The sequence below is a fragment of the Puma concolor genome, chromosome A1 (genome assembly GCF_028749965.1).
Source record: "Puma concolor isolate L17-30 chromosome A1, mPumCon1.1.hap2, whole genome shotgun sequence".
NCBI lineage: Eukaryota > Metazoa > Chordata > Mammalia > Carnivora > Felidae > Puma > Puma concolor.
Window position 1 is genome coordinate 153573753 of NC_141667.1, and position 12218 is coordinate 153585970.

Here is a 12218-nt window from a genome sequence, read left to right on the forward strand (position 1 = left end):
CCTCCCTGAACTCACCCCCATTGTACTTCTTCCTGAGAATTTCATCCAAATGTAAGCTATATTTTTGAGTGTTTTTATCTATTACCTTTCGTTACACACACACACACACACACACACACACACGTACACACACACACACACACACACACACACACCAACGTAAATTGAAATTTAAAAATACTTGCAGGTGACAAAAAGTGTTTTAAAAGTCATCTGGGCAGTACACATTTATTGAAAACATAAGTTTTGATAGCTAGTTATCACAGATACATGATCGTAAGTAATTCTCAGTTAGAATTTTAGTGAAACCTACCTCATTTATTGGGATTGATGGTGGTTCTTATTGCCTCACTTTATGCATCAGTGGACATATAGAGTATTGTTATGCTTACAATGATAGCAGTGTGCATCATTTCATTTCCATTATTAGTGTGTATCCATAGATACACACTCTGAAATATTTACAAAAACAACACAACACAACTCATAGATACGGAAGTTTTGCCACAGTTATTTTACTCAATTCTTTCCCTGCTAGTTATGATCCCCAGATTTGAAAACAGTAATCTACGTCAAAATCAACACCTTTAATCTTCTCAAGAGCTGTCTGATTCTTCTCGGAAACTACAGAATCCAGTCCTACACTATGAAGCAGGGGCCTCCTGATTGGGTCTGAGCCCTCCTCTACCTATGGAAGGAAGGAGATTAGGCATCACGATCTTAATGAGCACTTCTGGTAACAGGAAACTAGTGTCCCAGATCCAGGTCATTCTCTGCTTTAATAATAAGCTTCAGACCTAGGTTTAATAAAATGCAACTTGTCTCCAGTAGTGTGGGACTGTGCTAGCAGTGAGAAACAACATAGTTTATTTAGTCCCTAAAATAAAATCAAGAAGCAGAATAAACATAATTCCCAAATACAGTTGCATGAAAATGTTTTGTTGTGGGTAATGCAAAATGTCGATTAATTTCTCAGTCCCTTCATTCCTCAGACACACAGAATTAGTGTGAAGTAAAAGAAGGAGGAGGAGGAGGAGAGGAGGCTGCCTCTATTTGCTGAACAGTGTGGAGGATGCTGAGGCAGCCCCAGGGGAAGAATGGGCCTGGTTGGGCCCTCTCCTACCACGGGAGTGAGAATCTATTAAGGACGATGCAGAGCAACAGAGTTCCTGCCCTTGAGAATTTATAATGAAGAAAATGGAGAGAATCTGAATACAGAGCCCAGTCAGTAATACTACTACAACAAAGAGAAATGTTATTTGCATTAAGTTGGAGGCTGAAGGAAGGGGTTCACTGAGTATTTAAAAATGCTTAGACTCACAGAGTAAGGAATCAACACAATGGAAGACTTCTCTAGGCCTGAAATACCAAAAGTACAGGCCAAAGAGTAAGGCTCTGGAAAGCACTGGAGGGATTTTGCAGGTATCCCCTGAGATGTATTTGAGAGGGGGCACCTGGGTGGCTGAGTTGGTTAAGCCTTTGACTCTCGACTTTGGCTCAGGTCATGATCTCACGGTGAGTTTGAGCCCCACATTGGGCTCTATGCTGGCAGCGTGGAGCCTGCTTAGGATTCTGTCTCCCTCTCTCTCTCTCTGCCCCTCCCCTGCTTACTCTCTATCTCCCTCTCAAGATAAATAAAAATAAACTTTAAAAATAAAATGCATTGAAGAGACTCTCTCCTCCCCTCATCTCAGCCAAAAATTTTAAGTCCAATTTGCTAATTACTATGGAGTAAACCAAAGATGGAGAGGGAAGGGCTATCTCTTTAATAAAAAAAGTACAAACGCAAAACAAAGAATTTAGTGTAGGAGGCTAAGATTTGATGAAAGCGTGACATCACCGGAGATGGACACCCCTAGGGGCCAGGAATCAGAAGGCCTCTGCCCACCTCTTGGGACTGAACTGGAAATCCAAATCCTGGGAAGTGTTTTGCTTTCAGACTGGGATGCTCTTGTGGTGTTTTTTGTAGTCTGGGGTATATTTTAGAGCGAGAGAAGCCTGGGCCACAGTCAAGCCTGCAGCTTCAGTTATAAATAAAGTGGGCAAATTAAATCCACCTTGCATATGGTTTACTTGTGTGTATGTGTTTAAAGTGCTCCATTCGTTTTGTCAAAAAGGCTCTATCACCATTTACAAGGCTTTCGTTAAAAGTATATACCAAAAACAAACAAAAAACAAAACAACCAAATTAGGGGCGCCTGAGTGGCTCAGTCCGTTGGGCCTAGACTTTGACCTAGGTTATGATCTCATGGTTCTTGTGAGTTGGAGCCCTGAGTGGCCTGGGACTCAGAGCCTGGATCCTGCTTCAGATTCTGTGTCTCCCTCTCTCTCTCTGCCCCTCCTCTGCTCACGCTCTCTCTCTCTCAAAAGTAAACATTAAAAATTTAAAAAACCCCACATAAACTGATCTCCTAATATGAATGATTTTAGCAGAGTATGATGATGGAGGCCACTACCTGTGCACCTGTTGTTCTGATTTTTCAAACAGGAACTGTGGTGCCCACAAAAAGCTGCTTAAACTGAACACTGCTTTCCTGTATTTGACAAGAGGCAAAGGAGGGAAGGACCAGCCCAAGCGTCACCGCCAAGACTGAGCCCAACACCCAGGGCTTCATCGAACCCCACATCCGTCCAGCGCACGCAGACCTAATCCATTAAGAGACACAGGGGTGCTAGTAGGGAGGTTGGCCTGAGGCCTTCCTGGAGGTGACCGGGTCTCTGCCTAAAGCTAAGGCCGTGCCCTCTCTGGCTGCTGGCTGGGTAGATGCTGACTCAACGCGCCTTTGCAGGGTCTGCGCCTTTGAAGTCCAGTCTCGCTTTCCGTGGCGCATTGCAGCGCCCCCCAGAACCCTGCCGGAGCAGTACATCACAACCAGAGCGGCTGGCAGTCTCCTTTCTGAGCTCCTTTCTGAGCTCTGTGCTCCTTTCTGAGCACAGAGGTGGCTCTGAAAATAGCCTTTGGGTTCCAGGGCGCCCGGCGCGCCTCACTTGGAGCTGGTGTACTTGGTGACGGCCTTGGTGCCCTCAGACACAGCGTGCTTGGCCAGTTCGCCCGGCAGCAGCAGGCGCACGGCCGTCTGCACCTCGCAGGACGTGATGGTCGAGGCAGGGGCCTCGCTGGCGATGTGCTCGAAGATGTTGATAAACGAGTTCATGATGCCCATGATCTTAGACGAGATGCCGGTGTTGGGGTGCACCTGCTTCAGCACCTTGTACACGTAGATGGAGTAGCTCTCCTTGCGGCTGCTCTTTCTTCTGCGCTTTGGTGACGGCCTTCTTGGAGCCCTTCTTGGGCGGAGTGGGAAGGATCCGGCTTGGCCGGGCAGCGCGGGGGTGGGGGTGGGGCAACGCGGCGGTGGGGACTCCGGGGCTCAGGCAGCGCGGGCACAGGGGCTCCAAGGGGGGCGCGGATGCCCGGGTGGGGGCGGCGGGGGCGTCGCAGGGACGCCGGCTCGGGGCTGGCGGGGTACGCAGGAACGCCAGGAGGCGGCTAGAGTGGAGGTAGCTGGGGCGCGAGTGTGCGGGCGAAGGGGCAGGGGGCAGCGGACCGGGCACCAGAACCCGGGCGGTGCAGTCGCAGGAACCGAGATGAGTGTGCCGAGCGCAGGCAGCGCTATTTATTGTGTCCATATTCAAATGAAGCCTCCAAGTCGCGGGAATCTGATTGGACGGCAGGCTGTGAGCCTCTGGGACCGCTAGGAGTTTATGTAAATAGCAGATGCTGGCTCTTATTTCCTATTGGATGGCAATCCCACCAATCCGAAGACGCAGGTGCCTCGCGCTGGGAGTCAGGTTGAGCATCTTTGTTCAAACCGGGAGAGGAGGGGCCTTTGTGTGGTCACCGGTTCTGGATGGGGTAAATAATAATAATAAAAATAAACATAAACAATAACAACAATAATAATAAATAAGGAAATAAAAGTCGGTTTAACGCTGCATCTCCATCTTCTCCGGGCAAGGGGTAAACACGTTTCCGAGGCCCAAAGCTAGGGAGGACAAGCTGATGCTTATTCAGCAAAGGGGAATGGGAATAACTTAACTATTTATTTCCCATCATTCCCCCAACAAAAGGCCAATGTCAGAATTCAGGCGTAAATCCAAACGGCTGAACACTGAAAATCTGTGAAGGCACTCACTTTGGAGGTGTAGCAACAGGGCAGACTTGCAAGTGGAAGGACTGATGAAGGGGCTTCCGGGGAAACAGTCCTTTGATTTCAATGCTGACTAATTTCTTTTGAAGTGATCGCTGCGTGCTAGGTACTCCGTATCTAGGGTCTCATCTTGTCTGTGAACGCATCAGAACACACAGGCTTATAGAATTGTTACAGGCTAAACTGAGGCCTACCAAAAATATTAAGAATCTATTGAACAAAAGTTGCTTAGAATCAGGAAACATCCAATTTAACAGATAGAGAAGATTTCCATGGAGCCGTACAAAATGAAAGACTTGTATCGGCAGAACAGAGAGGGAACAAGAAGTCACAGGAAAGGAAAAATAGCATTATTGCGAGGTCACTTTCTTTTAGAGAATGGAAGAGGCCTATCAGACTGATTACCTCACTAGTGCTGATCAGTGTTGCGACCGGCGCAACAAACACCGAGATCAGGGTCCTGAGGGTAGGGGAATGTAAGGAAAAAAAGAGAGAAGAGAAGACAGTTTGGGAACAGGAGGGTCCCCTGGGCTGATGGCCCAAGTGACGGCTTTATTGTTGCTGTACACAATCTTTTATATCAAGACTCATAAGGGTCAGGCCATTCTAAGAATAAACAGGTTTCACATAATCGCTGCCAACCAAAACATTTAGTTCTGTGTTCCTTGTGAATTTTCTAAACGGGTCACAGCAAGACCTTGTTGATAAGATTGCTAGCAAAACACAGTTCTCATGTTTGTTTCTATTTGCCTCGGGGTAGATAAAAGGGGAGGTAACATTACTGCCAACACCCACAGACCACAGGCTTCAGGAATTAACTTTCTCAGCCTTGACAAAGCTTTCGTATGCCCTTGAAAATGGGGGAATGGGAGGGGGAACCACTGGGTTGGCTGAGTCAGCAGGGAACCGTTGCTCGACCCAGTCTCAGCCTGGCACCGGGGCCTGGCCTCCCACAATCAGGGGATTCCTGATTCACTGGAGCTTAATGCTCCACTTCTGGGACAGCTGACACTTGCAATAAATTCAGTCTTGGTTCCGTGACATGGCACTTAGCATGAGGTACTCCATTTTGGATATGTTGTCTTGTTTTCACCAGAAGTTATCAGTCCCTGAGTTGCCTCCCCCATTAAATTAACTCCTATAGACATGAGTTAAGGTCTCCTATATGTTAAATGCCAAGATGGAAATATAAGGTGTTAAGAATTTACTTACTTGAGCATCACACCTGGGAAGCTCAGAAATGCAGACTCTTGGGGTGCCTGGGTGGCTCAGTGGGTTGAGAGTCTGACTCTTGATTTAGGCTCAGGTCATGATTTCATGGTCTTGAGATTTCAGGTCTTGAGACCTGTGTTGGGCCACTCTGAGCATGGAACCTGCTTGGGATTCTCTTCCAATCTTTGCTCCTACCCTGTGCAGTCTCTCTCTCTCTCTCTCTCTCTCTCTCTCTCTCCTCAAAATAAATAAATAAACATAAGAAAAAATAGAAATGCAGAATCCTGGGCCCCATTTCAAAGGTATTGACTCAAAAGTTGTATTTTTTTCTTTTTTAAAAATTTTTTAATGTTTATTTTTGACAGAGAGAGACAGACAGAGCATGAGCGGGGGAGGGGCAGAGAGAGAGGGAGACACAGAATGGGAAACAGGTTCCAGGCTCTGAGCTGTCAGCACAGAGCCCGACGCGGGGCTCGAACTCACAAACTGCAAGATCATGACCTGAGCCGAAGTCGGATGCTCAACCGACTGAGCCACCCAGGCCCCACTTTTTATTTTTTTTTTAAGTTTATTTTTATTTATTTTGAGAGAGAGAGAGAGCAAGTGGGGAAGGGGCAGAGAGAAGAGGGAGACAGACTCCCAAGCAGGCTCCACACGTCAGCACAGAGCCCGATGTGGGGTTCAATCTCAAGAACGGTGAGACCATGACCTGAGCTCAAGTCTAAATTGGACTCTTGGGTACCTGAGTGGCTCAGTCAGTCAAGTGTCTGACTTTGGCTCATGATCTCACACCACAGTCATGATCTAACAGTTTGTGGGTTTGAGCCCTGCACTGGGCTCTGTGCTGACAGGTCAGAGCCTGGAGCCTGCTTCGGATTCTGTGTTTCCCTCTCTCTCTATCCCTCCCCCGCTCATGCTCTGTCTCCCCAAAATAAATAAACATTAAAAAAAAAGAGTTGGACACTTAACCGACTGAGCCACCCAGATGCACCAGATGTATTTTAAACAGACTCAGATGCATATCACACTTTGAGAAGGTCTAAGGTCTGGTCTGGGTGTCACTTACCTGGCCACTGTAACCATCCAGAGGCCAGGAAACTTAACGGTGCCCCCAACAGACAAAATGGATCACAGCTTCAGAACAGTCAGCAAGATGCTTTCAAGATACCCACACAAATGCCCTCTATGTGCAAATATGTCTGTACAAACATGTCTTGTGTGTTCACACATGTCCTGTGAGATCCATGGGCCTCTTGAGATTGTGGGTGCCTTGAGCTGCTTTGGATATACTCAGCATTGACCATTTTATCTATTTACCTTAAAAAATGGAGTTGATTTAACAAACATTTCTATAGAGCTCATTATCATCTAGGTAACCATTTAATATATAATTCACATTAGTGCTGATAAGATCCTTTCCTGGTATGCACTATTATCAACTCCATTTTATGGATGGGTAGCAAAAGGCTGAAGAAAATATGTCCCGAGTTAAACACGTGGGAGGCAGGAGCTGACCCTGAAAATAGGCTGATTGGTGCCAAGAAATTTTAAATATTTGGATAGTGAATTGCACTCAATTTTGAAGAAGGAACACTACTTATGATGTGGTGTGTAGAAGAAAAATAGTAAAACACCAATGCATCACTCTGTGTTTCAGTTTCTGACAAACAAAAGTCCAAAATCTTATAATTGGTCTCTCCTGGAAAGATGAAAGTATTGTAGATGAAATTGTACTGAATTCTACAATCGCTGACTCCATTAAAAGAATAAAGCCTTTGAATACAAGGTGCCTTAAGGAAATAGAAAAAAAGGCTTGTTTCTGGATCATTACCCCAAATCACTTTTGTAGCCATCATTATTTTTTTTCTGTGGGAGTTAATGAGTATAAAAATGATTAGTCTTGCTTCCCAGCACCAGTGGGAGACGTCAGAAGCCCGATCTTGCACACGAGGTGCACTCCAAGCAAGAATCTCTTTCCTTTTACCTGCAGATTTCGTGAGCACAGACTTCTCTGACATAGTCTTGAAACTCACTGTTTGGAGAAGGTCTTTCTGTCTCAGTGAGGCTCACTTCCGGTGGATATTGAAGCTCTAACACATTTATAATGTTGGGGAGGAAATGCTTTCACTCCACCCTCCTGGCTTTGATAGCTGGTTATGGGAAGTGAACCGACAACAGGCAGATTGACAGGAGAAAAGGTGTATGAATTTATTAATTTTTATTATTACATGCATGGGGGCCTCCCAGGGGGAAAGGGTGACTATCTCCCAAAGCGGTGAGATTGGAGGGAGAGCTTATATACCATTTTTTTTTAATGTTTATTATCTTAGAGAGAGCACGCACACACGAGCAGAGGAGGGGCAGAGAGCAAGAGGGAGACACAGAATCCGAAACAGGCTCCAGGCTCTGAGCAAGTGTTCAGCACAGAACCCAATGTGGGGCTCAAATCCACAAACTGTGAGATCATGACCTGAGCTGAAGCTGGACACTCAACCGACTGAGCCACCCAGGCGCCCCTTGAGAGCTTATATACCATCTGAATTGGAGCAGGGGAGGGGGCTGTGGGCCTCTGAGGGGGACAGTGAATGGTGTTTAGGAAAGATGAGTGGGCCTTTTGGAGAATAGATAGCAGGTGTGATAGTCTGTGACAACGTTTGTCTGGTTGTGGCGTGAACTTCTTTCTTCCCTCCTGTGATGAAACCCCAGGAGGGGATTGATGGCAGTTAGGGTCTTTTTTTTGGGGAGGACCTGTCTTTTTTTTTTTTTTTTTTTTTTTACATTTTATTTATTTTTGAGAGACAGAGAGAGGCAGAGCACAAGTGGGGGAGGGGCAGAGAGGGAATGAGACACAGAATCTGAAGCAGACTCTAGGCTCTGAGCTGTCAGCACAGAGCCTGACATGGGGCTCGAGCCCACAAACTGTAAGATCATGACTTGGGCCGAAGTTGGACACTCAACCGACTGAGCCACCCAGGCGCCCTGGACCTGTCTTTTTTTTGAGAGAGGGAGTGAGCACTTGGAAGCATGGGAGGGTCAGGGGGAGAGAGAGAGAATCCCAAGCTGACTCCACACCCAGAGCACAGTCTGAATGCAGGGCTCAATCTCACCAACCATGAGATCACAATCTAAACTAACATCAAGAGTTGGATGCTTATCCAACTGAGCCGCCCAGGCGCCTCTAGAAGAATAATTTAAAAAGGGGGTGGGATGATAAAAAAATAAAAAATAAAAACATTTTTTTTTCTTAATGGTTTCAGTGCACAGTGCCTGGTGCTGGTAGCAATTCCTTAACTATGTGGAACAAATGATGGAGTCAGTGAAAGGAGCACATTTCATCATCCTGAATTCCTGTGCCCACCACGGACACCATCCTTTTTCTCTGCTGGGATAAAGATGCTGTGCAGTGTTTTTGCCCCACCCCAGCCTGGTGTCTTACACATTCCCACCAATGAGCATTGCTGTAGATGAAATGTTGCAAGCCCCCCCCCCTGCCCCCAACAACTACAGCAGCACTCGCTGCTTATGGATCCTGCAGGGGTGTGGGGTGGGGGGAGGGCTCTGCGGGGAGGCAGCACCCTGCAGATGCAGGAAGGGTGCCAGACCATAATGGTTGGGGCTGGGAGCTGCAGGTAGGTGGGTGCCTGCAGTGACAGTGCACGCACACTGGAGCTCTGCAGAGAAGAGGTAAACCTCCTTGCACGCTTTGCAGGTTCACAAAGCAAAGAAGGAAGGCAGCTTGGCCAGCCTTTGTCCTGGAGACAGCCTCCAGCGTGCACCTGAGACAAAGGCCGTGGCGGGGGTGCTGGGGCTCCTGTGGCCGGCCTTGCGTACAAGACCCTGGAGGAGACAGGTGCTAACCCCACACCCATGCAAGGTTTTGGGGTTGCTTCCCAGGCTGGGCCCGTCCTTTTCTTCCTGTGCTCATTTCCATGTTGTTTCAGCAGGCAGGAGAGAGGGGGTCTTCAGTCAAATCCCAGCTCCAGGTGGGAATGAAAGGCTGGAGACCACGGTGGAGGGGAGGTGGGGGGTGGGTCAGGGAACTGAATCTGGTGTTGGGTGAGCAGCTTGTGGGATGGATCATTGCCATCTCAGTGCCCACACAGACACGCAGACACAAAGGCCAGATGTGCTGGCCCCTCAGCCCCTGAGCTGCACAGCTACCCATTCCCCACCTAGGACAGGCAGGTTTCGGGTGCCCCCAGGGGCTGGGGTCAGGGGACAAAATGCTCTGGAGGCCACACAGGCCTTTCTGGTTACTTGTTCCTCCACGAGAGTGAGCTCCCGTCCTCATTATATAGTATATTTCTATTACTTCCTGTCTACATACAGATATGCAAAAATCGTGTGGGAAGCCTGGGTGGCTCCATGGGTTGAGTGTCTGACTTTGGCTCAGGTTGTGATCTCAACCGGTTCCTGAGTTCAAACCCCGATGCGGGCTCAGTGCTAACAGCATGGAGCCTGGCTCATATCCTCTGTATCCCTCTCTCTCTGCTCAGCCCCTGCTCACGCTCTCTCTCAAAAATAAACTAAAAAAAAAAAAAAAAAAAGTAAAAATGTTGGGGCACCTGGTAAAAATGTAGGTTAAGTGTCCAACTTTGGCTCATGTCATGATCTCACAATTTGTGGGTTCAAGCCCCGTGTTGGGCTCTGCACTGACAGCGAGGAGCCTGCTCGGGATTCTCTGCTCTCTCTCTCTCTCTCTCTCTCTCTCTCAAAATAAATAAATAAACTTAAAATGAAACAATCAGGAATCACCCTGTCCCACTAATCTGACTGATAGGCCCCTGCTGTCCCCTCCCTAAAGGAAAGTGACCTTGCAATAATCACCCACCTTTGGCCCCGTATGACTTCCTTGCTTCCCCCCTTTCTGCCGATAGAAGTCTTTCATTTTCGGCTCCTCCGAATGCCTTCTTATCTGCAAGACTGGGTGCTGCCTGATTCAAATCAGTCTTTGTTGAAATACACTCTCACACTTTTCAATATACCTCAGTTTCTCTTTCAGCAGTGCTGGTATCAGAAGTGGGACCTCAGGGAAACCCCTGTCAGTCCCAGAGCAACCGGGAACCAGGCACAGGCACCTGCTGAGCCCCTCTGAGCCCATGGCTGTCTTGCCGCCTCCAGTGGTCATGGGTAAGTCCTGGTTGGTCCTGGTCCTCCTGTGTTATGAGCTTTCAGACTTTATCAGAGCATGTCTCTTTCCAGACTGGAAATCGGCTGAAGTCAGACTGGGTCTGACTTAGAAACTGGGCTAGGTCTGGGGTTGGATTGGGTCCTATGTGAGGCCTCAGGTAAATCGGATTTTGTTTAAAGGCTGAACAAGCAGTTTAACATTACCAGAGATAATCTTTTTCCTTTTAAGTTTTTTTTTTTTTAATTTTTTTTTCAACGTTTTTTATTTATTTTTGGGACAGAGAGAGACAGAGCATGAACGGGGGAGGGCCAGAAGAGAGGGAGACACAGAATCGGAAACAGGCTCCAGGCTCCGAGCCATCAGCCCAGAGCCTGACGCGGGGCTCGAACTCACGGACCGTGAGATCGTGACCTGGCTGAAGTCGGACACTTAACCGACTGCGCCACCCAGGCGCCCCTCCTTTTAAGTTTTAATTTTAAAAAAAAAATTTTTTTTCAACGTTTATTTATTTTTGGGACAGAGAGAGACAGAGCATGAACGGGGGAGGGGCAGAGAGAGAGGGAGACACAGAATCAGAAACAGGCTCCAGGCTCCAGGCTCCGAGCCATCAGCCCAGAGCCCGACGCGGGGCTCGAACTCACGGACCGCGAGATCGTGACCTGGCTGAAGTGGGACGCTTAACCGACTGCGCCACCCAGGCGCCCCTCCTTTTAAGTTTTAATTTTAATTCCAGTTAGTTAACATACAGTGTAATATGAGTTGCAAGTGTAGAATTGATTCAACAACTCTCAGTGCTCATCACAACAGGTGTACTCCTTCATCCCTATCTCCCATTTAATACACCCCCGACCCATCTCCCTTCTGGTAACCATCAGTGTGTTCTTTATAGTTAAGAGTCAGTTTCTTGTTTTGCCTCTCTCTCTCTTATTTTCCCTTTGCTCGTTTGCTTTGTTTCTTAAATTCCACATATGACTTAAATCATATGGTATTTTCTTTCTCTGACTGACTTATTTCACTTAGCACATAATACACTCTAGCTCCATTCATGTTGTTGCAAATGGCAATATTTCATTTTGTTTTCATCACCGAGTACTATTCCAATGCATGTATATACCACATCCTCTTTATCCATCATCAGTTGATGGACATTTGGGCTCTTTCCATAATTTGGCTATTGTTGATAGCACTGCTATAAACATTAGGGTGCATGTACCCCTTTGAAACAGCACACCTGTTTCCCTTAGATAAATGCCTAGTAGTGCAATTGCTGGGTCATAAGGTAGTCCTATTTTTAGTTTTTTTGAGGAACCTCCATACTGTTTTCCAGAGTGGTTGCACCAGTTTGCATTCCCACTAGCAGTGCAAAAGAGATCCTCTTTGTCCATCATCAGTTGACAGACATTTGGGCTCTTTCCATAATTTGGCTATTGTTGATAGTGCTGCTATAAACATTGGGGTGTATGTGTCCCTTTGAATCAGCATTTTTTTTATCCTTTGGGTAAATACCTAGTAGTGTAATTGCTGGGTCATAGGGTAGGTCTATTTTTAACTTTTTGAGGAATCTCCATACTGTTTTCCAGAGTGGCTGCACAAGTTTGCATTCCCACCAGCAGTGCAAGAAGGTTACCCTTTCTCCACACCCTCGCCAACATCTGTTGTTTCTTGAGTTGTTAGTTTTGGCCATTCTGATAGATGTGAGGAGGTATCTCATCCTGGTTTTGATT

The 12218-nt window shown here is 47.1% G+C and overlaps 1 protein-coding gene across 1 annotated transcript; it reads right to left on the minus strand.

Annotated features, from left to right (window-relative positions):
• Positions 1-198: 198 nt before the first annotated feature.
• Positions 199-3779, minus strand: LOC147584569 (H2B.U histone 2-like). The gene is given in 3 exon segments (XM_086707393.1): positions 199-2904; positions 2936-3246; positions 3248-3779. Coding segments are annotated over 2 exon segments (645 nt in total). The 5' UTR covers positions 3631-3779; the 3' UTR covers positions 199-2904; positions 2936-2984.
• Positions 3780-12218: the final 8439 nt, after the last annotated feature.